The sequence below is a fragment of the Coccomyxa subellipsoidea genome, assembly GCF_000258705.1.
Source record: "Coccomyxa subellipsoidea C-169, whole genome shotgun sequence".
Taxonomy (NCBI): Eukaryota; Viridiplantae; Chlorophyta; class Trebouxiophyceae; family Coccomyxaceae; genus Coccomyxa; species Coccomyxa subellipsoidea.
The window spans coordinates 1,530,120-1,557,439 of record NW_005178039.1 but is presented as its reverse complement, the minus strand read 5'-3'; the positions used below and the strand labels follow the sequence as shown (position 1 = coordinate 1,557,439).

At 52.1% G+C, this 27,320-nt stretch overlaps 6 protein-coding genes across 6 annotated transcripts; 2 read left to right on the top strand and 4 right to left on the bottom strand.

Moving 5' to 3' along the window:
* Positions 1–271: 271 nt before the first annotated feature.
* COCSUDRAFT_52813 (hypothetical protein) lies at positions 272–1,317 on the bottom strand (the record flags this gene model as incomplete). The annotated part of the gene is made up of 3 exons (XM_005649748.1): positions 272–748; positions 845–994; positions 1,128–1,317. Coding segments are annotated over 3 exons (574 nt in total), but the record flags the coding sequence as incomplete, so codon positions are not given.
* Positions 1,318–4,973: 3,656 nt separating this feature from the next.
* Positions 4,974–6,297, bottom strand: COCSUDRAFT_40564 (hypothetical protein; the record flags this gene model as incomplete). Its single annotated transcript, XM_005649747.1, has 5 exons — positions 4,974–5,165; positions 5,270–5,383; positions 5,501–5,696; positions 5,842–6,002; positions 6,082–6,297. The coding sequence occupies 5 exons, from the start codon at positions 6,295–6,297 to the stop codon at positions 4,974–4,976; spliced, it is 879 nt and encodes a 292-aa protein (XP_005649804.1).
* A 1,958-nt stretch (positions 6,298–8,255) lies between these two features.
* Positions 8,256–10,270, top strand: COCSUDRAFT_22551 (3-hydroxy-3-methylglutarate-CoA lyase). The gene is made up of 7 exons (XM_005649746.1): positions 8,256–8,416; positions 8,493–8,579; positions 8,686–8,868; positions 8,960–9,157; positions 9,325–9,450; positions 9,592–9,754; positions 9,925–10,270. The coding sequence occupies exons 1-7, from the start codon at positions 8,312–8,314 to the stop codon at positions 10,113–10,115; spliced, it is 1,053 nt and encodes a 350-aa protein (XP_005649803.1). The 5' UTR covers positions 8,256–8,311; the 3' UTR covers positions 10,116–10,270.
* A 3,442-nt stretch (positions 10,271–13,712) lies between these two features.
* On the bottom strand, positions 13,713–15,169 carry COCSUDRAFT_61489 (hypothetical protein; the record flags this gene model as incomplete). The annotated part of the gene is made up of 4 exons (XM_005649745.1): positions 13,713–13,799; positions 13,888–13,980; positions 14,086–14,222; positions 14,740–15,169. The coding sequence occupies 4 exons, from the start codon at positions 15,167–15,169 to the stop codon at positions 13,713–13,715; spliced, it is 747 nt and encodes a 248-aa protein (XP_005649802.1).
* A 495-nt stretch (positions 15,170–15,664) lies between these two features.
* On the top strand, positions 15,665–21,223 carry COCSUDRAFT_61488 (ARM repeat-containing protein; the record flags this gene model as incomplete). Its single annotated transcript, XM_005649744.1, has 16 exons — positions 15,665–15,778; positions 15,942–16,025; positions 16,124–16,193; positions 16,299–16,514; positions 16,693–16,955; positions 17,192–17,365; positions 17,584–17,761; positions 17,907–18,016; positions 18,273–18,478; positions 18,716–18,935; positions 19,233–19,461; positions 19,673–19,707; positions 19,823–20,050; positions 20,303–20,485; positions 20,708–20,873; positions 21,036–21,223. 16 exons carry the CDS (start codon positions 15,665–15,667, stop codon positions 21,221–21,223), a joined length of 2,664 nt encoding a protein of 887 aa, XP_005649801.1.
* A 97-nt stretch (positions 21,224–21,320) lies between these two features.
* COCSUDRAFT_52811 (NAD-dependent glycerol-3-phosphate dehydrogenase) lies at positions 21,321–25,585 on the bottom strand (the record flags this gene model as incomplete). Its single annotated transcript, XM_005649743.1, has 9 exons — positions 21,321–21,967; positions 22,116–22,245; positions 22,566–22,769; positions 23,018–23,138; positions 23,405–23,536; positions 23,698–23,841; positions 23,950–24,083; positions 24,185–24,216; positions 25,581–25,585. 9 exons carry the CDS (start codon positions 25,583–25,585, stop codon positions 21,814–21,816), a joined length of 1,056 nt encoding a protein of 351 aa, XP_005649800.1. The 3' UTR covers positions 21,321–21,813.
* Between the last annotated feature and the right edge of the window lie 1,735 nt (positions 25,586–27,320).

The window sequence follows — 27,320 nt, the reverse complement described above, 5'->3', positions numbered from 1 at the left end:
GGCTGTGGCTGCCATACCCGCTGCTGAGTTTGAGAGGCAACAGTCAAATCTTCGGAACACCCTTCAGGACCTTGAAATTACTGAATTATTGGATCTGTAGAGTTTGGGCATCCAGAAGAGGAACTTTACTACCGATGTGACGTAGCTATCAGGACAATCATTCACCATGATGGTGAGGCATCTGCAGATTATCACGCGCTATGTTGCTGCACAGTGCTCACGTACTGCTTTGATTACTGTATATTGCACATTTGAAAGTGTGTCAACTGGTGCCACCAATCATGTAGATTTTATTGACATCTCTAATCATGCAAGCGGACCCAAAGCTGCCCTGGAAGTACCTGGAATAATTAAATGACTGATCATTGCATGGGTCTAGGCTTATCTGCAAATTTCAATTGAAGGACTTGGTTTTGGCACAGATGCCAAGCAGAATATGTATCTGGCCGCATTTTGTTCTACGTCCAAGCACCCTTGAGGACTTGCTGTAGATGACAAGCAGCAAAGTCCAGCCTCACTGCAAACCATCCCTTCGGGCAAAAAATTCTGTCGAAGCCTTCAATTGCAATGCTGCTTGCTCCACGTCCAGCTCACAGGCCTCCGGATGATCAAGTCCTTCGCACATGTCCAAGCGTTCTGCTTGCCAGGCCTCAGGATCCATCAACTCCGGCCAGAAGGGGTACGTCCGGCATTGGAGGGGCTTTGCATCATTCACAATGCATTCTGTGCCTCGCAGGAAGATGCAGTCCTGCAGAGGCAGAACCATGTCAGTCTGGTTGAACCTGACAAAGAGTTAAAGACAATTTGCAGACAGTGATCTGTTGCGATTGTGGGGGCCCTGTACCTGCGTGCCATTGGTGTTACGTAAGAGCCAGTATCCAGGTTTTCGACTGTAGCTTTTCACATACCGCGAAAGAAAGAGCTCTCTCTGAATGTGGACTTTTCTGGCTAGTCTCTGCACATCCGCCTCGTCAATCCAAACCTCCCCAGCTCCCTGTAGAGCGGCTTTATCAATGAATCCGCAGTTTTATGGAACATCAAAGCCATCTCAGCTACATCAATGCAGGTAAAATCGATGAACACTTAGAGATCCATGCAGGTGGAGTGGCCCTACATGAACCACTTACCGTGCAGCACTTGCCGCACTGTGTGCAACGAAAACTCTTTCCTGTAAATTGATCAACATACACATCTTCTAGAGGAGTGCTTGTGCACGCTGTCCAGAAGACTCGTCCTTTCCGAGGGATGTGGTGTGCCAAAGAAAGGGAGCTCTGGCACACGCGCAGGTTTCCTAGACGAGACGAGACACCATTCATGTGCAAATTTTAGATGAACGACCAGCGCTGTTGGTGCGCAGAACGGGAAAGCTCCTTTGCACGTGACGTCAGCACATGATCACGCATGCGGGCAGCATGCCGGGACAGAATCTTCTTCAAATTGCGCCTGCAATCAAGCTGCAGCCCGCAGTTCAGTGGAAGAGAACCTGTCGTGTAAGAGTAAATCTTGAGATCCAAGATCAGGAAGGACATGGTTGCAGGCATTGTTATTTCTGCACTCATGTGATTCCTGACTTGAGTACCATGGAAAAAGACCAGGTGCAACAGGCACAACCAAAAAGCTCACGTCAATACTTTACCCGCTCAAAACTGGCCCTCGAGTACAAAGCAGCAGGCGTGTTACCATTCTGCATTCTACCTTGTGGAGAAGCTTTGGTCCTCCTTGGTGCTGAAGACACAAGGACAGGTCCACAAGGACGAATGCGAAAGACAATGTGTAAGGATTCCCACATTTTATGAGCGACCTGCAGTTGCTGCAGATCTCTTATCTCAGATTGGACACTGTCCCTTACAAGCAGACGACCTGCCAGCTCAAGATATGACCAGGTGGTCTGCCTAGTAACACTGTATTTCTTGTCTCCAGGGAAGGACTTTGGGGGATCTCGGGAGGCCATAGATGCCGATGTTGAGGACACTGCAAGCAGGCGAGGTCCCAAAAGTCTTTCAGCATTCTTCTAGTAGTTGATAGGCATTCGTGTGTGTGATGAGACCCTGATCACAGGGAATTTGCTGAGGAGACGCTAGGGATGTTTGCCAGTCAAGCTGTGGACTCTGCGAGTGTGGCAGCCAGTCAAGTCCTCATGGCAGCACAGCTCCGAGATCAACGACACTCTCTCGAAGTCGTCCACAAGCTAAAGAAGGTGCCATTCCCTTTGCATGTCTGATAGGGTTCAAATCCTATGATATATGACTGGTTTCAAAGGCTCCTCTTTGATGGCCACTGTGAAAGGCCTAATATGTACATGTGTGTGTGGCAACATGCAGGGCCAATACAATATGTTCATCGCTCTGCTTCCCTTCATGGACCCCCTCATGTTCTATCTTGCCATGCGGCAAAATGCTGAGACGCATGCTGTGGATGGCGCTGAAAAAACAGCTTTCGCATGGTTTGCCTCCCTATACGCCCGCTTGGTGGTTCGCCAGTAATCAGTCTTTTCTTTTTGATGTTAATACTGCAAACACTGGTGTCCAGCGTGCTTGAATTTGGGCTTTAGGGTGAGGCTCGACCAGCTGTTGTCTGTCACGGCACGGTGTTCATCTGTGTACCTGCTGAGGAGCTCGTTGAGTGTGAGTGGGACCGTGAATGGCCGGCGGCCTGTCACCCATGGCGGACGCTGCCTTCTGCTGCACCCCTGCTTTGCTAGCAGCCTGCGCCTTGCTCAGGTGCCTGCCAGTCATCAGAGGGAGCTCTTGAGATTTGCACCCCTGTGATAGATCTCAAGCATATCACGTTATAGAGGCGCATGTCGAATGCAGAGGTGCTAAGCAAAAGAGAAATGCTGTAGGGTGCGGGCCTCAGAAGGCTCGTTGCAACAGCAAGGAAGTCTGTTCAGGCGATGCAGAGGCCGGCACCACCCCTGCTCAGCCCGTCTGCCCAGCCTTCTGTAGCTCATCAGCAGGTCAGGCCTGGACCATAAAGTCGAGTGCTTTTCAACGTCATACTTGGCTCTTTCCTGAAAACCGGCTCAACTGGTACTGGTGTGTGCAATCCTTCAAGAATGTGTAATTTGTTGCAGACGATGAACACTTCCGAATCGCAAAGCCACACTTCAGACAGGGCCTGCAGCAGCACTATGCGGCTTCATGAGGACGTGTGCAGACAAAGCTCCTGCTCAGCTGCGTGCAGCCAATCTGCCCCGGCAGCCATTGATTTGCATGAGGCACGCTACTCTTTGGCAGAGAGGACATCTGTGCTGTCAAGTCCTGCAAAGCAGCCCACCGATCCATGCAGATATACACCTGGATCTACTGATGAGGCACCAGCAGATTGCAGAGGCAGCGATGATGCACAATCTATACCCACCCCAGTCACGCCTGACGGCGAGTCCCTCTTTGACATGTCTCCTGAGTGGAGAAGAGCCCTGCAGTCACTGGCATCGGTGCCTGGGCTCAACGTGTTTGCATATAACGCCAGCAGTCATCAGCTTGATACTTCAGAAGGTGATTGAGGATTGCATGTGTAAAATTAAGACCTCGCGGTCTTTATGTAATATTCACAGGGTGTGTAGTGATAATTTCCCAACCATTGTACATTATTGTAGAGCAGCAGATTTGAGCAAGTACCTGGAGAGCTACCTTTAGATGACTGAGTGACAATGAGACAGTGTTGCACATTGTAGTATTCATGCTGTGTGCAGTCGCGCGCACATTGGTTGTTTATGTTTGTAGAACAGATAAGATTGTTGAATACATGCAAATGCACTGCAGTTGTGCCTATTTGCCAAAAGCAATTAAGCAAGATCAAGATCGTTCTTATTGTGAGGCCTCCAATGGATCGATTAATATTATTATTATTATTATTATTACACGTTTTCCAGTCCTTAAGGACTAGGTACGTCAAGCAACACCTGGATTATAGCTTTCCAGTCTTCTCGGTTCTTGCACTTCCTCCACCAGTCATATGCATGCCCAATAGCATCAAGGTCATCCCTTACATAATCATTCCAGCTCTTCAATGGTCTGCCTCTAGCCCCAGTGCCTGGCATTGTGCTGAACATTAATTGCAAAGGCATCCTGACAGGATCCATCCTAGCCATATGTCCCAACCATCGGAGGCATCTATATCTGAGCAAGTCTGCAATCTGAGGTACCTTGCACATTGCATGAATCTCAACATTTGGGAACCTATCCAGTAGACTGACACCACAAAGACTTCTCAAGCATCTCATCTAGAAAACCTAAATTTTTTTGACATCACGATCTGAGATGGCCCACGTCTCACATGCATACAACAGAGTGGACTGGACTATGACTTTACACAGTATCAATTTGATTCTCTGGGAGATGTGCCTGTCTCCCCAAACTTTTAGTCTTTTCAATCTATGGTAAGCCCCAGCTGCTCTGCTCAACCTCCTAGCAATCTCTGGCTGCATTGACATATCTGCAGAGCGCATACTGCACAAGTTTTGAATTTGTCCACTTCCTCAAGAGCATTGCCTCTGAGATAGAAAATTGTTGCATCAATTATGGAGTCCTCCGGGACCGTACTAGCAGTGCTAGACAACCTCATGACCTGCGTCTCCTGGATCAATTACCATAATCAATGGGCAAATTGATAAAGCCAAAGGTCCAAGAATATGGTCAGGAAGCTCCCTTTTGTGCCACCAGATGAGCTGCAAACTCATCATGATGCCAGACACTTTTATTAGATCAAGGGTGGCGGCCACCGTGGCGCTAATTGGGCATGAACTTCAGGCTTCTCAATTGCAAATTCAAACCGCTACACCAATCAAATAATTTGCGCTATATGTCTAGATCTAGATGACACAATAAAATTGTAAATTAATGAACAGTATGACAACATCCATCAGCAAGACGGCCAGCGCATAAGACTGCCTTTGCGCTTGAGCAGACTATAGAGCCACTTGATCAGTTCAAAACTGTGATCCAAGCGGAATACACGTGTTAGACGAAGAACTAAAAGGAAGCAAAGCGAGAGTCATGCTGGATGCAGCCAAGCCACGAGAGTAACAGGCTCAGCTCCTCCCGCATGACAGGTGTGGACTGATGCAGAGGAAACTCCCCATTCTCGGTGAAGTTCCCGGACAAGATCAGGCTTTGCCTGCTAAATAGGTAGAATCCCAGCTCCCGTGCAAGGTCATATGCAACCTGGTCACACCACATGACTTACAGCACTGCAGAAAGCCAACACTGGCATGCTTGATCCCATGGTGAACTCCCAGCAACACTACAAGGGATGACAGAGGCCTCACCTGGTTGATGTGATCAACACAGCTCAGTGTGGACACATCTGACGTTGCTCCAAGCCCAGTGGCGTAGGATGTTGAGAATGGCGTGGTGTCAACCCACACCACGGTAGTGTTCAGCTGCAAGCAGGCGCACACAATGGCTGTCAGAGCCGTCTCCTGGTCAAAGGGTGAGTGCCCATTATCACATAATTCAAATTGAGACAAAATGGTTTACTTCAAAAGGTGGAGCCTCACCAAGTGCAGATGCTCTGCATATCGCTTCATCTGCAAGCCATGGTGGTAGTACTCGGCTGGGTAGTGCATGCAGTCATGTGTGCCCGGGCTAGTCACAATGATATTGGGCGTGCTGTTTGCAGCAAAGCTGTTGAACAGGGCCCGGTCGTAGTCCTCATACATGAAGTGCTTCCAGTCATACGTGACGCGCACGTTGCTGCAAGCAGCCGCATGCATGGAGTCAGAATCAGCAAGCAATTGTCTCATGAGCCAAAGCACTATGTCATCAGAGCAATGTTTCTGACAGGCTATCTAGATAGGTTGTTGAGATTATCAGTGCAAGGCTGCCATTGTAGACATACCTGCCCAAACGGGACTTAGTATACAGGCTGCCGCATCTCTGCTGGTTCTGCTGACACTGTGTGTCGTCATATGGTGGTGGTACATAATCACAGCGCCCTGGTTGCTTGACCCAGTCATGTAGCGGTGGTCCCTCACCTTCCTCGCCAGGGTACACAAAAGTCTGCAGCAAGAGCAGTCACAATGGTGAGATTATGGCCATGAACCCTAGGGATTAGTCATGAAACCAAGCTGTTGCTCACCTGCGGCTCGTCCAAGTAGGCCAGGAATTGCTCGTGCAGCTGTCTGGTCGTGGAGTCCCCTAGGAAGTATATCCACTTGTTCGATAGCTCCAGATGAAGTATTTTGGTGGTGTCAAGCCCATTCACGCTTTGGTAGACTGGGAAGACACATGTCTGGCAAGCTAAGGCTGGATATGGACCGTCTGAGGCTGACACATTTCCCTGGAATGCCGACATTTCACAAGACTGCAACCCTTGTGCTAGGCTGATAGTCGGCACAACTAGCACTAGTAAAGCAGACAACAGGACCTGCCAGACACCTCTCATGGCGATCAACCCAGCACCACGTCCGATGAATGGGATTGCAATTAATCCTTCTGGCAGTCCCAGGCTAAGAATAGAGCAGTATGGACATCATTACGTCTTGTAGCTAGGACAAGTTCATTGAATATCGACCGCTAGGAAGGTCGATTGCAGATCGACTTTGGACTTTGTGCACCACTTGAAGATCTGATCAACACATTAATTTTACGCTATTTATATGAGTACATAATGACACAGATCTTCACCTGAGTGGAGAAGGTTTCGACGTGGCAGGCCAGCATCTCATAAACTTTCGGAACTTTTGAACGGTAATGTGTGTGGTTTACTGAACAGATCCTGATCATATTCAGCTGATGAAGTCTTTCGCTATCAATCCAGGGCGATTTGATTGCAGAAATAAGGGATGCTCTGCTCCGCTCAGTTGCCGGCAGCTATGTTGCTCCCCCAGATCACGTCGAGACCATCGCAAGTTTGATGTAAGAGCAGCACAGAACAGTTGGACCACAGCCACTACTGGTGTCGCTGCGTGTTTTCTCCTGTTTTTTCAACCTGCAGTAAGCGCCGTGGAGGTGAGCCTGCTTATCCTGCATGCCTGCAAGCCTCTTCCTTTGCAAACTTTTAGTCTTGGGATCCAGTGCGTGCATTCTCCAGATTAACATCTCGTAAGTTTGCAGGTTCATGCTGTGGATAATACCATAGAGACAGCTGCCAAGCCGTGGTGTACTATTGCTGGCATTTTTGATTTCCTGACCGCCGATAATGATGACACACCCACGCCGTTCGCTGTTGCGGGTCAGACAAGGTGAGCAAAACACAATGTTCCAGTGGTTTTTCTGCTGACTGCAGGCATTGTCAGTGTCCTCAGCATGCATGTCTCTTGCAGGAAGAAGTACATCATTGAGAAGATGGAAGGCGAGAAGATTGTCAGCCGTAAGCAGGGAATCACAACTACGACATGCGTTGGCGCGAGGCCTCTTCTATCTGCAGGGGAGGCTTCCTTTCCTGCAGATCAATTTCAAGTCTGCAAGAAGGTGAGCTGATGCCTGACATGGGACCTATGCCTGGCTCTGGCAATGAGGAGCTTATGCAGATAACTATGAAGCTGCTTTGGTGTGGAGTGTTAGGATGCCATTGCCTATGTTTGGCCATGGGATTTCAAGGAGCACGCAAGGCGGAGAATGACGTTTTCAGCATGATTGCGCAGGCTGAGGCGAAGGATGTTGGAACAGCTTGCACAAACTCTTGTCAGAGCGCATGCAAGTCTGGGATTAGCGACTTTGTGGCGTACAGCCAGAAGTTTTCAGGGTTTGCCCTGGCAGCGGGAGAGGAGGATCGAGTCATGCGATCCTGCACCCGGCGGTGCATATACGAATGCAAGAAGCCTGCCGATCTGTATCAATTTGAGGTCTCAAACAGAAGATGACATTCATCAAAGCTCTATCTCCGGAGCTTGGATCCAATCAAGATATTGCATGAGTACTCATGCAATGATGTGAGCTAGAAATGCAGAGCACTGCTATTGGAATATGGACACACCCATGCATGGCGCCTGTGCCGGCCTGAGCTGGCCCGGTCAGCCTGAGTGCACTTGGCTGCGGCAGGCTGAGCTCACTCGAGGTCTACGCGGCGTTAATGTTGGACTGGTATTTTCTGGGGTACAGAGAGTGGCACCTGATCGACCATTATGTAGGATCTGGAATTGTATTGAGCTTTGAAGTTGAAGTAATACCACAAAGATGTTGAATGGGAGGTCCTATGCGTAGCTTCCCCCAAATCTAGTCAGCTTCCTCATCATCTCTTTTCATGATCTCATCTTCTCGTCCTCTCTCTTCCCTCAAATTCAATTTGTCTCGTTCACACTCATCATTTATTTCGATCACAACAAAAGTGAAGTGCGATGTGATTCTAGGGAGCTTCGAAAGACGCTATGTCGTTTTCTCGATCACTGGCAAGATTGATACCCGCGGTTAAGGAGACGATTCGGAACGGTCAATTCCTGAGTCAAGAAAGGCTTCTTGTCACCTCTGCTCAGGTGCGTGCAGCGAAGATCAGATTCCTGGTTCCGGTCAAGCTCAAGTTCTGGCTGATGGACTTGGGAGGGTGTGCAGGGAGTCCTCTTTGGTGGTGAGCTTCCAGGCAGGGTGACAATAGTCGAAGTTGGGCCTCGTGATGGTCTGCAGAATGAAAAGCAGGCGGTAAGCTATCCTTTCCCGAGCTGCTGTTAATAATTTGACACCTTGGATAGCAGACTCCATAAGAGGTGGAGAAGCAGTGATGACCTGGGAGTCACCTTGTCAGCAGATTCCTACCAGGACAAAGGTCGAGCTTATAGACAGGCTGGGCAGGGCCGGGCTTAAGGTCATAGAGGCGACCAGCTTTGTCTCTCCAAAGTGGGTACCTCAGCTGGCCGACTCCACTGAGGTCTTTCAGCAGATCCCAAAGCGCCCGCACATCCGCTACCCGGTCCTGACACCAAATCTCAAGGTGAGCAAGGCTTGATCTCTATGAAATATTGCCGCATTTGCCATGTGGCGTTGGGTGCAGGCAAGTCCTGACAGTGGGATCAGTGCTGCAGGGCTTGCAGCGCGCTATAGCCGCTGGAGCCAAGGAGGTGGCCATATTTGCGGCGGCCTCTGAGACATTCAGTCAGCGCAACATCAACTGCAGCATTGCAGAGAGCCTCAAGCGCTTTGAGGAAGTTGTGGAAGTTGCCAAAGAAGCCCAAGTGGCTGTGCGCGGCTATGTCTCCTGTGTTGTGGGCTGCCCTTACGAGGTAGCCATCCTGCTCCTTCCTGGAAGAAAATACTGAAATATCTTTAGTGAAGAAATTACTGATAGAATCTTCGGCAAGCTTTGATCGCGTATTAGTAGCCTTGAAGCAAGATGCTTTGGTGACAGCGCACTGCATTCTAAAGTCCTCTGTGTTCCAATGCGGTGCAGGGGGCTATAGCTCCCGCTGCGGCTGCGGATGTGGCTGCAAGGCTCTATGGTCTTGGATGCTACGAGGTGTCCATGGGGGACACCAATGGGGTTGGCACACCGGCGACTGTTGCAGCTATGTTCAAGGTGCGACTTATTTCCCACTGGTCTGCTCACCTGTCTGCATGCAATGAACTCTTGCTTTTTGCACCTATGGGGTGGCAATCACACCACAAAGATTCCCGGGTGAGTCCTATAGAACCTGACCCAAGTGTCTGATTGGTGCAGGAGTGTGCAAATGCAATCCCCGTGAAGGCAATCGCGGCACATATGCATGACACATATGGGCAGGGATGCTCTAATGTGCTGACAGCGCTGCAGATGGGAATCAGCACCATTGATTCATCTATAGCTGGGCTTGGTGGTTGTCCGTACTCTCCTGGTGCCTCAGGTACGAAATCCATTCCAACCATCACCAAGGCATGCTGATTAGCTGATCCTGATTCATGCATTGCAATCTCACTTCTGAAATCTACTCCAGTCCTGTCCTGTCCTGTAGCTCAAAGTACAAAACACCGTGTGACACCAATGCTCACCTCTTTCTCCGTTGCTCTGCTACAGGCAATGTGGCCACAGAAGATGTGGTGTATCTTTTGTCTGGGTTTGGCATTGAGCATGGAGTAGACATGGATTCCCTTGTGGACACCAGCGCATTCATCTGCAAAGCACTGGGGAGATCGTCAGGATCGCATGTAGCCCAAGCAATGCTTGCTGCTCGCCAAAGAAAAGAACCAACTGCCATGATGAGTTGATCTTGTGCAATTTGGACACTTGTCTGCTAGTTGCATGCATCTCAGATACTCTTCCAGAGAGCAGTGCTGCCAGCTCAGTGAGCTCAGGCCTTGAGGCTAGTGGCCGCGGGCTCTTGTGCAAATTTTGGGACTCCTGTAAAAGCCCGTGACACACCAGGTATTGAGCATGGATGCCAGCGCCCCATTAGATGATATAAGTTTTTTGTCGATGGACATATACCTGGTAATCTTAAGCCTCAAGCCTCTCCCCTAGGAGCCCCTCATCAACTGCATTGCATGTGCGATTAGTAACAAGTACGTGATCTGAGCTGTCCAGGGCACACAAATCCAATCGAGAATTCCACCTCGCAAGTGACGCGCATATCACCTGTAATTCCCAGCATTCGATTGCATTACTTTGATGAGCGGAATCTGAACCCCTGAAGCACAATTCAAGGGGTACATCTTCTTTCAGTTGCATCGGCTTGCACTCTCCCTTGCCGCGGTCCGACACTGTTTGTGAATAAATAGATCAGCTTCAACGACTGCAATTGAGGCCAGTCTGAGAAAGCGAGCTGCCAACATCTGAAGATGTGGTCATTCTGAAGATGGCTTTGTGATGCTTCTTCAGTGAACAGTAGGAACTCAGCAGGTGAGGAATCGATGTGTAAAGTACGCAGCCTTATCGTGTCATGGTTGTTTGCGTATTAGATCGCCACAAAAATATGCACAATTGCGTAAATGTTCTGAAGATCATTTGGTAACCTTGTTGATGTGGCACTCCAACTTGGAGGGCCTGGCGTGCAATCCCTATTGCAAGCTTCTCACCCCAGTTCTTTTGAGATTGGGCGAAGATCTGGCTGCGGACTGCTTGAGTTCTTGTACATCTGGACTGTAAGGGCCGAAGCTGCTTTTTGCAGATAAGGCCAAGACATGCCTGCTAGAGGAGGAGGAGGGCAGCGAGGCAGAGGTGGAAATCCTGGAAGGGTAAGAACACCCGCAAGACATCAGATGAAATTCCCTTGATGCTTCTTGGGTCCTATGAAGACACTCAATTGATCACGTCCCTGTCACAGAGAGCTGCAAAGAAGGGCCAGGATGATTACGACTGGAGATCGGATCAAGGGATTGAGCCAGAGACGAAAGCGCCTATACCTGGTACTTCCCGTTGGCGCCTCAACCAGCACTTGCGCATAGATCACACCCATGTAATGTGCAAGTGTAATTGATGTGTGGATGGGACCTTGAAAGGGAAACTGATGACGCAGTGGAAATGAATGCGATGCAGGAGGCTACAAAAGCATGAAATCCAGGTGGCTCAAGGAATTCGAGCAGGAACAGAGGGACAAGGAGGAGGCTGAACGTGCAGCAAAGGCAGCCCTGGAGCAGGAGAGGAAGGCTGCTGCTCTGCAGAGCGGGCAGTCAGGTGCTGGTCCACAAACAAAGGAGAATGCAGACAGACCATGTCGTGCAGACAGAGGCGGGGCTGACATCAAGCCACCCCATGACGCACACCCGGGAGATCATGCACAGAAGATCAAAATTGACCCTCAGCCATCAGTTCCTGCTGGGCCCCAGCCCACTGCGGTGTCTGCCTCTGACCCAGTAGCAGCTGAGCGGCAGGAGTTGGCACTCGCGGCTGAGGCCAATGCTATTGCAGAGCTGGCAGACAGCGCGAGCGAGGTTGAGCCAGGCCTGGGCATCAGCGGCCTTGCCGATGTGGTTGTGGACTCCCCTCCTGCCCGGCGAGCTCCCGGTGAGGAATCCAGCCTCAACAAAGAGATGCTTATGTGCACAGTGTGTTTGCTTGCATATGCAGCAGTGTGAAGAGCGTTGTCTGAAACATCTCTCGTACATGCGCTGCTTAAATGCCCATCGCATTTCTTTTGGAGGGTTAGAAATGCGTCTCAGTCCGTCAGATGTGGCGCTGCTTATATCCAACATAATCTAACATACTCTGCATCTGCCTTAGTGATTGGGTGCTCACAATTGCCTCTCTCCTTGGTCTGCAGAGGGTCATCATCATGGCAATACGAGGGGTCCACCCATTCCAGAATTTGTGCGGAAAGCGCTGTCCGAGGCACAGCCCGGCCACCCCGGCGGCCCGAGCAAGCGCAAGAAAGCGGCAGCCAGAGCGCAGACTGACGAGCAGCAGACGAAGAGCTCGGAGCAGAAGGCTGCAGCCCAGGCGAAAGCCGCGCATGACACCACGGCAGACAGGAGGTACAGGGGGGCGGAGGCCAGCAGCCGACATGCACAAGCTGCTGAAGCAGCTCCTCCTGCAGGTCCAGCAGGACAAGCACACGGTGGCAGCGCTGCAGGCAGCGAGCCGGGGAGGACTGATCAAGGCGCCAGGAAGCGGGACGGCGGTGAGCAGCCGCCTCAGGTGCACAAGCGGCCCAAGCTGAAGGGCAATGCGGCAGAGGGAGGTCAGCAGCGGCGGTCGCCGGAAGGGAAAGCAAGGGCCGCCGAGGCGGCTGGGCAGGGGCAGGGGCCTGGGCCCGCAGTGAAGGCCGAAGAGCGGGAGGCGGATGAGGGCAGGGCGGGGGTCAGGGAAGGAGGTGCAGAGGGCAGCGATGGCGTTCTGGCGGCTGTGGAGTACCTTGGGGATGGGTGCACGCGAGGGCAGCAGCTCGGCGAGGTCAACTTGGCCAGCTTTGACAGCTACATGTGCGCATCCTTGCCAAGCATGCACAGAACTTTACACTCCTGGTGTCCTGGGACGCTGGCTATCTTATGATTCGGCTGCTGGCTATATTATATTACTGTCTGGAAAGCCCCCCAGCATTACTGTAAAAGGACATGACAGCATGTAGATTTGCCCGGCGTCCTACTTTGCTGTGCGCGTGGTGCGATCTTGAAAGGTTCCATTGTGGATGAAACTGGCTGTGTCCTGGGTGCAGGTCTCTGTGGAACGGTCTTCGGCGAGCTTATGGCAAGTCGCTGCCAGAAAGCACGGGCCTCAAACTTGTATACCAGGATTCTGATGGGGATTTCATTCTGCTGCAGCCCGACGAGCCCTGGAATCACTTCCTTTCAAATGCTCGTCGGGTGATCATATCTTGCCGCTGACGCATCAATGCCATTTGTCAATGCGTGCAGTGTGTCTCATGAATCCTCAGAAATGGGCAGTGAAGAGATGCATCAATGTTGGTCATGATTGTGCACAACTGAGCTAGGAGAGAATGCAGACATCAATGCACAATGCAATGATCCCGCATTGGGCCCCACAGACATCAAAACAATTTCATTACAGAGCGATATATGCATGCGATAGCAATAGCTAAAAATGCCAGCATAGTTCATTCTTGAAGTTATACCCCAGTGATATATACCCCAGGGTAAGATCGATCTTACCCTTACCATCAATGCAATTATTGTCAACTCCCACTGATCGCAAACACCTTGCTGATATGATCAAGAAGGAGGCTCCCTTTTAGGGCGCTCCATGCTTTCTTCATCTTGGAGCGCTCTGAGAAACAGATAGTACGAGCCATTCTCATGTTCCACAGCCTGATGGTATCACCTGCACCCAAAAAATAAGCACTCTGATTGTGACGGCCAAGATGGGTCTGGTAGAAGTTCATGATTTGCTTGCTGGCGCAAATTATACAGGTGCTAGGACAGGTTATTGAGACTCACCCTCAGCACGTTTGGGGGAGTCACGCACAGGTAGGGCACATTGCTCATCTTCAGGTATGATACCTGCAGGTCCTCAAAGTCAGTGAAGGCGGTGATGATGCAACACGTGAGATGGATCGCAACATAACTTGGGATAGGGATATGGGCTGACCTGCTTCAGCACGAGGACAGTGCCAGGGTCCAGACGAAATGACTGTAGAACCTTTCGGTCTATGCCAGCACCCATGGAGGGTGTGGTCGGATCCTGCAACCGCAGACAACATTGGTGTTGCTCTGCAAGACAAGAAGTACCTTGAGAATCCCACTCATTGCCCAGATTCAGGAAAGAGCAAGTCATTGGGAAACCCACCTTGACCTTGGCAAAGGCATCGCCACAGCCAGTGAGCGAGAAAGACTCGAGCATGACTACCAAGCTGCCAGCCTTGCCTGCCTTCTCTTTGCTCAGCAGTACTGTCTGGAGGGTCTGCCTCTGCTGCTGAGCATCGCCTACACATCACCCCTTCAGTGTCAGTGCAGCGCACATCGCAGGCACAGTGATATGACCTTCAAGCTTGATGTACAGCATCAGGTGGGACGACACAAGAGTTATAGCTGAGCTCGCCTGCACTGCTGTGGGCATTGGCTGTTCCAATTGCAGACTTCCATGCTTCTGTTGCAAAGTCATCTTGAGAGGACGAAAAGCAATGCTGGTTGACTCCGTGGGTCCTCGTGGTAGGTGTTGGTGGCAGTGTGCTGTCCATCTGCTGCTGCAACTTCCCAGCTGGGCCTGGTATCAGAGTTTTCATTGATGCTGCGCTCTGATCCACTGACACTGCTGATGAGTGGGGATTTGACTGTGAAGGCCCTGCTGGCTGGAAGGGTGTCACTGCTCTGCTGTGCTGCTGAACATGCCTCTGTCTGTCATGCCAAGGACCTTGGTGTTCTGTTGCTGAAGGTTGCCTGAAGCCCGACTGGACCAGGCCTGACTGACTGGATATTGTTGGCGTGCTTGATGTTGGCTGACTTCTGAGGGACGCTGCAGTGTTCTGTCTCCGGTCAATCTCGATCCTTTTTGATGAGAACAGGCTGTGCCCTTCTGCCGGTCGCTTTGTGACCCTGTGAGCTCCACTTTGGGCGACTGCTGGGCTGGCCTCAGTCCTCTGTGCTGCTCCGCTGTAAGGCGGGTGCGTGGGCGGCGTCAAAGTTCTTGCGCTGCGCGGGAAGTCAGGGACCTGTAACAGTGTCGCTAGCGGCTTCAGCGGTGCTCGATGAGAGGCGTTGCTGCCCTTGCTCACTGCTGCTGATGGGGTGTCTTGCAGCTTGGCAGGTGCAATAGAAGGACCGCCAGCAGAGGATGTCTTTGTGGTGCTATTCAAGTTCCATGGAAAGCCTGCCAATGGCTGTGCTGGTGAGAAGAAGTCATCATCGAGATCAAGCTCGTCAACATCGTCCATCTTGAAAGATAAATCTAAGGTCTTGGCAGAGCAGTAAAAATGTTGGTGCCGTTATTGCGCTGCCAAGGCTACTATGATCTGTCTTGCAAATTTCAGAGTATTTGATTGTCTGTTGGTTTAAATGGTATCCACTGCCAAGGGACCAGACCTAGGCAACTACCAGTGAAGCAAGCGGGATACACAAGACCGCAAGAGATATTCTCGATTTCAAGTGGACCACTTGCTTGGTCGCTTCAGTGAAGACATATGGTACATTTTTAGGGAAACAGCTCTTACTTTGTGCGAGCTGTTCTCACAGAATCTCACAGCTGTTTGTGCAGAATACCTCACCAGCACACACATCCATGCAAAGGACTAGACAATTCTTGCAAAAGGAACACTCACCGAGATTTCATGGAATAATTACAGAATTTTGCATGAAGTAGATCAGATTCTGGAATGCTGAGTATTGCCTGACCCAGCCTAGACGCTTTTCCTTCAAGATGGGCGACAGGCATGACAGACGATTTGATAGGGAGCTCAACGGAGAAGGGAACCGACGCCATAGTGGTCCTCCGAATGCAAGGGGAGGATACTCTGATCGTCCTAACTCTGCGGGTCAACACAAACGTAAGAGAGACGACTATACAGAGCCCAGGAACGAGGAGGGCAGATTACTGGCTTCACTTCTGCACCTTGGGGATCCACAACCGGTATGTTCAGAATGTTTAGAATTATTTATCTTTATCGTAGCTACCTGATGGAATCATTGATTACGTTTCAGTGGGAACAGGGCGTGGGGGCTCCATCAACAGAGGACGATCTGGAACAACTATACAGGAGTCTGAGGAGGGATCTGCATTACAATGGGGACCTGGTACGCACCTTTCAGTTTGTGACACATGCGTTCAGTAACTTATTATGAGAATCCTGTGTCTGTGGCGCTATTCTCCAATGGCTGTCTTGGCTGGACAGGTCAGAAACATCATCATTGACTGTGCCGTGGAGCTGTCGCCAAAGACTGCTGTGTATGCAACTCTGGTTGGTGAGCCCCTCATCATACCCAGCGCCTCCATCCCAGTCCCATCCTGGAGAAACGTGTTGAAGAGCCTGTGGGATCCCATACTGAAGCTTTGGTGATGGGGTTCAGGTCTCCTTAACACAGATGATCAGGATTTCACGACAGATCTGATCCAATCTGCCAATGAGCAGTTCAATGTGGTGTTGGCCGCTGGCGACAAGAATCGCGCCAGGCTACTGCTGCGATTCTTTGCAGCGCTGGTTGTGGCCAACGTTCTGCATGCATCCTCTGTTCTGGCAGCCCTTTTGTCCGTCGTGGATGCTGCCAGCGCCATTGCTTCTGCCGGTGCGCCCTGCTCATGGCTCTGTGCATGCACCTGCTGACCTCGCATGTTTGCAAAAACAATTACAAGAAACAAGTCTGGAGCCTAATTGGAAGTGTTCTGCATGACAGAGAGAGTGTGCACATCCTCCAGCGTCTAAACAAATTCATGGGCATGAAATTCATCTGCTATCAATAACAGGTGGCGGCGGGGACAGCGGACGTCTGTGGCAGCCATACACGGACTACCTTGTGTACGCGGCCCTCATGGCCCTGCCTTGGGGCGGCGCTGAGCTGGCGGAGAGCGCACCCAGCGACCTGGAGCGCCTGTTCGGGGGCGTCGAGGCGTACATGGCAGCCCGGCCGCGTGCCTCGCAGCCGGCGCTGCGCCCTTTTCTGCGGCCCAAAGACGCCGATGACATCCCGGCGCAGTCCGACAGCGGCGGCGCCAGCTTCCTCGGCCAGGTGAGGGGCTGAGGCAGACTGCATGCCTACTGCTGCCGTGGTTCAGCATCGTGCCCTGTGTGACTTCTGACACCTGGATAGGGAACAATGCAGTGACATGCTGAATCAGCATTGCTGATTGACTGAGGGTGGCAGAGTAGTCTCTCTTGTACAACAAAAAGACCGTATGGAGCTGCGGTCGAGGGAAGCAGGAGGGAGCCTAGCAATATCTAGGTTGAACAACATGAGCGCCGCAGGTGTGGGAGGCCGTTCAGGAGCTGCGCAGCGGCGGGAAGTGGTCGGTGGATGCCATCCGCCAGGTGGCGCCCGCGTTCGAGGCCAAGCTGGCCGCCGGACAGCCGCACGACCTGCCCGCGCTCACCGTGCCCCCCACACCGCCAGGCGTGTCTGGAACCGCCGCCCCCATGGAGGTGCTTGTCCTTGCCAGCGCCCAATCTTATACACCCGTGGTTCCGTAATCTTGGACCCTGATTGGAGCAGTTGATAGCGGCGGTGTCCTCTCGCACAATATGCCCGGTTGGCAATTGCCCTATTGCATCCAGAATTTTCAGTCGGTGGCATGGAGGGCGATGCAATACTTGGCAGATTGGATCCTGGCAAATAGGATCCACTGTTGCGTGGTGCGCAGGCTGCGGCGTCGGTGTTGGAGCTGTTTCCGCCCCGAGGCATCATCCGGCTGCTTCCAGCAGAGCACACGGAGCTGGGGACACTGAAAGTGGAGCGGCTGGTGGCAGAGGAGTATATATTGGACACCATTCACTTCTTTGAGGCCGACCGGGTGGAATGCGCCCGCCGCCTGGCCAAAGGTATATCTTACATCAGAACAGCAAGTCTTGTTTTCCAGCAGAAGATTGTCCTGCTGAAGGTACGGTATTGAATGTTGGGAGGGAGAAAATCTTCCGGTATGCTAGAACTGATTAATTAACTGGTGTGGTGGGGCTGTGGTTGCAGGCCTGCAGCTGCCCGGCAAGCACGAGTCGCTGCTGGCTGAGATGCTGTTCTCCCAGATGCTGAGGGTGCCCCAGCCGCAGCTGAAGCCCCTGGCATACTCCACCCTCATGGTGCGCCACCCTGTCCCCCCAGTGTTGTGTTGCCATGTCTCCAACTTGGGCAAAATAATTATAGCATCAATTTTTCAGCGGGTCTTGCATGTGTTTGGCAAGTCCAACGAGGAGCAGCATTTGGCAGCCTGTAATGCAGCTTGTCTGCAGACGTACCTTGCCTCTCGGGTGGAACAGCGTGTTGGAATTACAGTACGGTAGTGTCGTTGTATTCACATTAGATGATTCGACAGGGTGGCATGCATGTAATCCCCAGGTGGATGTGTGCAAGCTGATGGCGACATTCCCTCGCTCCATGAGTGCGTGCGTGCGCGAGTGCTTTGCGCGCATGGATGTGATGGACCCGGAGCTGCGCATGCGCCTGGCCGACTGGCTGGCCTACCACCTGTCCAACTTTGAGTTCATGTGGCCCTGGGACAAGTGGAAGCACGTCCTGGACATGCCCCCCCACAACAGCCAGAGGTCCTGCCGCATCCCCAGACTGGTCCCTGGTCCCTATAAGCTATCTATCAATCCCATGCACCATCCATCTGCAGGAGGAGTTGTTGGCAGTCAGGATCAATCATGGAGGCGGCCTAAGCGGTAGATGCATGATGTAATGCATGTGCTTGTCTTCTGAGAATCAAAGATTGGGGCCTCCCTCAGCTCCACAGGAGGTGTTCCTGGAATGCGTCACATGATATGCTCCTTTGAGCGCAGGCGTTTTGTGGTGGCGACGCTGTCAAAGCTGGTGCGGCTGTCGTACCGGTCACGCATCCAGAGCGTCATCCCGCCGGCCTTTGTGCCGCTGCTGGCCGCCGACAATGACGTGCTGCCGCTGCCGGGGCCGCCTGAGCTCGCGCCCGATGCCGACGTCGACGGCGCCCACGAAGATGAGCGCGATGCTGAGACCGTCCGAGCCTACCAGCTGCTGCAGATGGTGCGCGCTCCTCCCCCCATCTGCACTCATTCTCTGCATGCCTGTGCTGGCTTCTTTCATGTTTTGGTGGTGGACTCAGCTGGAACGCGCCGCTCAAGGCTGTCAGGATGTTGCCCAGTCAGACAGTCTGCCAATGTGACGACAAAGACCTATCGCCCTACCTTGCTTAATGCAGCAAGCATCCGCTCCTGGAGCAGCTGGTGGCTGGATGAGAGCTGCGCTCTCCAAATAGCAGCTATAGTATCGCACTCACAAAAAAAAAGCCGGTTTAGGGGTGGTCTGGACATGTGCCGGCAGGTGCGGCACAAGGTGGTGAGCGAGGGGGTGCTGGAGTGGGTGGAGGAGGAGCAGCTGCGGCAGGAGCTGGGCGGCGGACTGGGAGTGCTGCGCATGCTGCTGCGTGGGTACCTGGTCGCGGGCGCCAAGTCCTTCACGCACATGATCACCGCCCTGGAGCGCTACTGCACCACCCTGCAGGCCCTCCTGCACGAGACCGGCCACGAGGCGCGCTCCCCTGCCTCAACTTGTTCAAATGCCTCCCACATCAGGGCATCACTCTTGACCTGAAAGTACTACTAGAGGATGGATTATGCGAAGGCATCTGAGGGGTCCCTCCGCCGCAAAAATACACTAGCTCCCTTGTATTCCTTCAATTTTCTCAAGGTACCAAGCACATCAAAGAGTCCTTGTCAAGAGCTCCAAATAGCAAGATTCGCAGCGGATGTGGCGGTGTATAGCATTTGTTTGCAATAATAGCGGGGGGATCCTTCAGGTGCCCTTTGCAGGACCATCCTCACAATCGTCAGCCTGATGCAATTGTTTGCGACACAGCAGAGGGATTCCCAGCACAGAGCGCCTGACTGCGTGTCTCAATGTTTTGCGGGCAGGGGGAGGTGGCGTTGGTGGACGTGACGGCAAAGGTGTGGGCCAACGCGCCGCAGCGGGCGGCGCAGGTGATCGACCGGCTGATGGCGCTGCGGCTGGTGAGCGGCGCGGCCATCGTGGCCTGGGTCTTCGGCTGCCCCGGCGTGCGCACTCTCGCTGACGAGCTCTCCACGGGCCTCGCCTGGGAAGTCTTCTACAACGCCGTCAACAAAATGCTCGCCCGCACCCAGGTTCGCCGCCCTTGTCATTGCTACAACTAAATGTAAAACTCCCGGGTCACTGTGTGCCGCTCTGAGCATTCTTTTCAGTGCGGGCACTGCCTAATGCTGTTGTGATTGAACTCTGCTAGGTCTGATGACACAAGGGGTGTTCAATGTCTTACTGGCGATGTCGCGATTTTATTCTGCTGGAATCTGGTGACATACATTGTGTGTAATGTATAAGTGGGGGTTTGGGCTGAGGGCAAGGCTGGTTGCGCGCAGGACGCCCGGGACGATCTGTCGGAGGCGCAGGCGGAGTCGGACGCGGCGGGGGCGCGCGCTCGGGAGGCGGCCGAGGCCTTCAGCCGCGCCGGAGAGGGGGAGGACACGCCGCAAGACCTTGCTGAGCGCCTGGCGCAGGAGGAAGCCGCCGCCGGCAGTGTCCTTGCCGAAACGCAGGCCCAGGTGGGTTCACCCCTGGATTAACCCTCGCAGTCTGCGCAAAGCGGTGTGGATATCTTTTTCACAGGTTGCACATTGTGTAAGAGCCATGCACACCATTGAATAAGTCAATTGCACGTAGATTGCTTACTATGCCTTGCTGAAGCTTGAAGCCGCAAGTGAGCACTGCATCAGGAAGGATGCTGTGGTGAGCAGAGGTGCTGAGGATTGGTGGTGTGATGACAGGTGGAAGGCAGGCAGGCGGATCTGGATGAAGCTGTGCAGCTGCAGGAGGCCCTGCTGCTCCAAGTCTTCACCAACTTCAGGGACATCCTATTGGAAGGACACGCCGAGCTGGGAGCCTCTGCAGCTGAGCCTGCAAGTGGAGAAGAGCCTGACCCATCAGCCATAGGTCTGCCCATCTGCTGGGTCCACCCCGAGTCTACAAACTTGTGCCTTTCAGCAGGGATGTGATGATGCTGTTCCAGCCACTGTACCTGTGCGGATACAAGTTCACGAAGCGTTAGGCGCGTTCAGGCTCACCCTTTTTATGTGTTTGTTGCTGTGTGGGCAGGAGCGACGGAGCAGCAGGATGCAAAGCACGCATGGTATGCATTCATGCTGGCAACTCTGCAGTCCTTCACAAGGAGGTACTACAAGGCGGTGGCGTCCATAGCCGGTCAGGTGGAAGATGACCTCTTCCAAGGCGATGCAGTGCCGGAGGATGTTCGCACAGCCATTGTGGAGAGCCTGCACCTTTAACACTTCTGTCTCTGCATCGGGATCTTGCTTGCGTGTCGTGATCACATTCCTTGATACTGAAAGACTCGCTGTGTGACTTCCCCGCTGATTGAAGCCAAACACTTGGAGCTGTAATTACAATACAAATTTGATTCGTCAATTCATTAAGCATGCCTCCACGTCCAGAAAGGCTGTCTGTGCTGTAGTGCGCATTGCATGCACCCTGAGCAATGCTCATGTTGAACGGCACAAATCTGACGCGGAATCATTGCAATTGTTGCATCTACCTACACTGCCTTTCTCGTGTGACATTTGGAAGGGTGGCAAAGCATACTGTATCTAAATCAAACACCGCCTGTTGCACAATTGTCGAGCTTCACCTTGCTCAATGGACCATTAGCAACACCATTGTGGACACTACTATTGCACAAGGTTGAATAGGCTCATGTATTTTGCACGACATCTTCAGGATGCTGGGGCTGTGACCTCAGGCCTGAAGGCGGCCTTCATAACATGACACGTATACGGCGACCTCTAAACACTGCTCATCGTCAGGTTCCTCAATAAAACCGAGGCGCAGTCTTTGCAGGGTGCATTCCTCCAAATATGGCTTATCGCTGCCGTGCAGCAGCTTCAAACAATTCTGGGTCGACCTCGGCTCTGAGCTCCCTGCTCATGGTCTCGCTGACAACAGCTCGCGCATCTGCATTCTCATGGATAACCCGATAGATTCCAGCAATGATGGGGCACTCCACATTCAGCTTCCTGCAAAGGGTAGGAATTTTCAGTTGTGTGACCCTGATGCAATTTGCAATAATTATGGACTGAGCGCCAAATTGAGCGTTACACAACCTTATCCACACGCCAAGATCTTATAGGCAGCTTCTCTGCAAAGGAAATATGGATGGCTTACAGGGCGAGCTGGTGTGCAGAGCGTGAGGTGAGCACTCCCTCAGCGACGGCCTTCATGCTGTCGATGATGTCCTGCAGCTTCTCACCCTTCCCCAGCCGAATCCCCACCGTGCGGTTCCGGCTCAGATCCCCTGCACCCACAGCCACCTCTCAGCCTAGCAGTTGACACCGTGCACCGTCTGTAGTCAGCCCCCTGCTTGCTCAGTGAGTAAGGGAATCTACTCCATAAACGCCAGTCTGGCCCTAAACCGCCTGTACAATCTCGCACCAGAGAAGGCAACCCATGCAGATGGCATAGTCCATAGCTTTTCAGCAAATCACTCCAACTCACCACTTGATGTCAGACACTCAGCGCGGCGGGGGTGATGAGGTCTAATGCGAATGAGTAACAGCCTGCAAGAGCACATGCAGCAGAGTGGGATCCAGGGCAGGATTCAGAGGGGCAAGGCACCTGTGCAGGTGAGGACGAGGTCGCCCATGCCGGCCAGGCCGCCCATGGTCAGCGGGTGGGCGCCCAGCGCGACGGCCAGCCGCGTCATCTCGCTGAGGCCGCGCGTGATCAGCGCCGCGCGGCCGTTGCAGCCAAAGCCGAGCCCGTCGCTGATGCCGCACGCCAGCGCCAGCACATTCTTCAGCGCACCGCCAAGCTCCACCCCTGCTCGATTAATCACACTGACATTTTTAGCATCAGCTAGAAGGGAAACCAGGCGGTGACAGCCATGTGCTTGCCAGGTCTTCAACTGCACCACAGCAACAGAGAGGAAGGATGGGATTCCAAGCATGTGCAAGCAAATCAGCTGCCTTGAAGAAGGATTCAAAGAATGACAGCTCTGGCCCTGCACGTGAAGGACCGCGCATGCTGAAGGGCAGGAATGTCTATGTTGCCAGGGAGCAATTTCTCACCCTCGACGTCGGTGGTGCGATAGCAGCGGAAGCGAGGTGTTGAGAACAGCGACTGCACGCGCGCCGCGGCAGTGTCGGTCTTGCTGGCAATGGTCACTGCTGTGGGCATCCCCTGTGCCACCTGCGCACAGCTGACACCTGTTACTCTCCTGGCTGTCAAATCTCCTCTGAGTAGCATTTGTGCTCAGCGTTTATTCTTATTACAGTATTTTATTGCAGTGACTTTCCAATCCATGAGGATCAGGTGCGTCGCAGCCTTCTATGACAGCCTTCCAACCTTATCTTGGGCTTTCCTCCACCAGGTCAGAGATAATCCAAGAGAATCCAGGTCCTCAGCAATTGTGTAGACACATTGATGCAAGGGGTGACTGGTGTGTTCCCACGCACCTCTGCTGCAAAGCTGGGGCCGCTGAGATATGCAAGCCGGCTGTGGAGAGCCTCAGGAACCACTCGGGTGAGAATCTGGTTCACCGTCTCCAGAGTGTCATTCAGGATGCCCTTGGTGCATGACACAATGATCTGCACGAAAGCATACCACTGAGTTGAGCCTTCATTTCACCAGGAAGGTCCGAGGCACTTCCTCGCTCATCAGAACCAGCCCATTCATGAAGCCAAAAAACACACTTCTCTGCCTGGCCATGGCAATGCATGAGTCCTTGTCAGTCAATCCCTGTAAGTACCTGCTCGGGGCGTAGGCTGTCCCTGATGGTGGACATTGTGGCAGCCACAAACGGTGTCGGAATGACCATCAGCAGAATCTCGGCATGCGCGACAACAGCCGCGATGTCATTTGAGGCACGTAAAGCTTCTGGCACCTTGTATCCCTGTGAACCAAAAGGGATCTTAGAAGAGGACAGCACTATGACAGCTTCAAGCATGTCATTGATATCTTTTGCTCATCCCATATGGATGGGTCAGTGCAGTGTACTCACTTGCAGATAGGTGGTGTTCTCCTTGACTGCCGGGTCATTGATGCTGCTGACCACTTCTGTCTCGCGCGCCCAAATGAGAGTGTCGTGCCCCATGGCTGCTGCATGCATTGCCAAGGCTGTGCCCCATGCTCCCCCTGCACGTGCATGGCTACATGACTTTCCCAGTCTGCGGTATACATGCACCCTGCTGGTACAGGGTGAACTGCAACATCCTCTACTTCTTGGATTAGCCCACCTCCAATCACTCCTACATTAGTGCGCTCCGTGCTGAGCTGGCCAAGTGCGTCTGTCATCTTGGACTTGGTTCCCTGCCCTGTCAGTGAGCAGAGAGTGGTATTCACACCACCTGCAAGCACTTTCAAGTCAATCTACCGGTACACAACTGTGTCAAATCTTGGAAAATGCTCTGCAGCACGGTCAATGACTGGGATTCGTGTGGATCAGTACGCTGAATCTGTCACTGCAACAGCACGGTGTGTCCGTCCATGGGTCCAAGAACCAGTCCCATTGTGAGGATTGCATTGCAAGATATTTTAAGAAGTGAGTCTGAAGGGCACGCTGGAGACTTGCAGCATACTCTGCATCAGACAGACCTCCCATGGAAGCAACGCCTTGTATGTGTGCTTGCGACAGTGGCAACAAGCATAGCTTTGCTCGGCCACCGGGATCACACATTTTGCCCAGCAATCCCAATGAGATGACAATTGGTCCAAGACATCTAGCACACCTTTTGCCAAAGCTCAGACCTTTTACTAAACCATCATCTCCACACGAACCCCAACCTCGACGATCCCCGTCTTCACGATAATATATTGAGTTTTTTTCTTCTTTACTAGTAACGATTTCGCATTAATCAAAGACGGGTACCGATATTTTTACCTCGATTGTTTCGACGATGGTAATTTGCACGGTCTCCTAGCGAGTATCTGTCTGCAGAGATGAAGACTTTCTCGTAATCTTGATTTAAAATGGATTGAAACCTGCGTTGTACTTTCGTTGTACTCGCGAGTGCAAGCGACGCTTTCCTTTGAATGTCGTACTCATCATAAGATCATCATGAGTAAGACATCTGGGAATTCCGAAGTGACGAAGGAACAGCAAACGCACAGATCATCGTCTCTAAGAGAGGATCACATCGTGAAATAGTCAATTCAAAGATAAGACGGTGTTCGTCCGCATTAGAAGCCAGGGGCAGGCAGGGGTCGTGCGCAAGCTGTACTGCACTTCCCTCAGTTGAGCTGGATCTCTCGATTTCATATAGAAAATAGCGCGATTTTTGTGTAAGGCAACATCAAGGCAGGGATGGGTGAGATCGATCCTCAGTCCAAAGATGTTGGGGGGTCTAGGTCCAAGTTTAACCAGCTCTAGCACGCACTAATTTCTGATGTTAGATTTTGCGATCGGCTTAGCCACTGCAATCGGCTCAGCTGCAGCCTTTGGCTCCTTCGGTGTGCCTATCAAGTGCAAACGAATCCTGGATGCAAAGGTGCTTCACTTTTCCGCTTCAGGTATCCTACACCTATGCGATAAGTGATGATTTCCCTATCACTTTTGAGGGATTGACAGGGTGCTGTGCTGCCCCAGGTGGACCCGCTAGCCTATCAATTCTATAAGAGCTTGGTGTGCTTCACAACATGTTGGTTGGTACTCACATACAACCGCTTCGTTTTCACCTGGTGGGGGACTGTGGGGGCCGCTATATGGGTGGCAAATGGGGTTATGGCCATCATTGCCATACAGAAAGCAGGGCTTGGCATCACCCAGACGACCTGGTCTGCCCTGAGCATCTTTGTATCTTTCATCTGGGGCGCCTTTGTCTTCCATGAACCCATCAAAAGCCTGCCTCTTTCATTTGTGGGTGAGGCAACATTACTTCTCCCTTCATTACATGCAATGCCCTTCCCGTGCTCCAATGCATTGGATTGCAAATGCTGACATGCAAGCCCTGACACAGTGGAACCTGGCGTTGTCATCAGGTTTACTGTTGATGGCCTTGGGGATGGCCGGCTTGGGATATGCTGCGCAACAAGTGGCGGCAGGGGTGGTCGAGGTTGATACGCATGGAGGTGGATTGCCTCTAGCTGAGGATGCAGTTCTTGAGGTCGGCAAACCACGTACTGAGCTTGAGGTTCACGAAGTACGGACCAAACCGCACTTTGAGCTGGTGCCGACCGCAGAGAACCATGATCCAGACTTCCCAGCCGCCTATTCGCAAGAGGTGATGCATGCATCCGATGGAGTCCATGTTTTGCTGCTCATTTTTTAGTCAAGCCGTTCTTTTCCTCAATGCCATGAGCAACTAGGTGATCATGACTTGATGATGTGTGACCTCCAGGATGCACAAAGAAGTTGTGAAACAGCACTGTTTAAACCCACAAAGAGGAACTTTGTCATAGGAGTTCTTTTGGCCTGCTGCATTGGGGTGACCAATGGTTCCTTTCTGGTACCTTTGAAGTATGCTCAGAAGGATGTCAAGGGCATTATATACCTGCTCAGCTTTGGTATTGGCGCAGCACTGGTATGCTTCCCGTTCCCACCATATTGCAAGGCCAACAGATGTCTTTTGCAGCCTGCTCCAACAACTTGTGCTCTTTGAATGTGCTTGTCCTTCCTGCCAATCTCTCTGGAGTTTGTATGCAGGTCACAGTCACCGCAGGCATTATTTATTCCATTTGCTGCCTGCTTTTTGGGCGTCCTGTGCCCTCGTTGCAAGTGAGAGTGGCATCTGGTCCAGCGCTCTTGACCGGTGTGTTGTGGAGCACGGGGAACTTTTTGAGTATTTACGCAGTGAATTACTTGGGTCTAGCCTTGGGCTGGCCGCTGGTGCAGTGTCAGCTGATTGTCAGCAGCTTATGGGCCATCCTGTACTACCATGAAATAAATGGTTGGAGAACGGTCGCCATTTTTACAATCTCAACCGCCTGCATCCTGATAGGGGTGTTTGTGTTGGCCTCATATGGTGTGTAGAGCATGAAAGCTGCGCCGCAATGTTTGAAATGTGCCTCGCACTGAAGGAAAAGATTGTCTGAAGAGGATGTTGCAGGAGGTCATTATGTCTGTGGATATTGAACGAACGAGTGCTAATTTAGCACTGCTAAATTATCAAGGACCGCTGTTAAGGATGAGAACAATGGTCAGGCACTGCGACCCATCATTCAATGAATTAAGCATCACTGCGCTGTTCATCGAGTAATGCAGCGTCAATTGCTCTTCATCTTGACATCTAGTGAGCACTCTAGATGGGCAATACTCTATATTCAAAGCTTGATGCAAGTTGTGAGCCGGCTGCAGAATTGTTGGATTGCATGAAAGAGGAGCCGAACAAAGTTTGCAAAGACAGGACAATGCAAAAATTCGCCAGCTCTAAAATG

Bases quoted from the DNA above. Each gene is read 5' to 3' on its own strand.
- COCSUDRAFT_22551 (XM_005649746.1), top strand. From the start codon at position 8,312: ATGTCGTTTTCTCGATCACTGGCAAGATTGATACCCGCGGTTAAGGAG. The intron at 8,580-8,685 runs GTAAGCTATCCT...CCTTGTCAGCAG, and splicing joins TGCAGAATGAAAAGCAGGCG to ATTCCTACCAGGACAAAGGT. The intron at 8,869-8,959 runs GTGAGCAAGGCT...TCAGTGCTGCAG, and splicing joins TCCTGACACCAAATCTCAAG to GGCTTGCAGCGCGCTATAGC.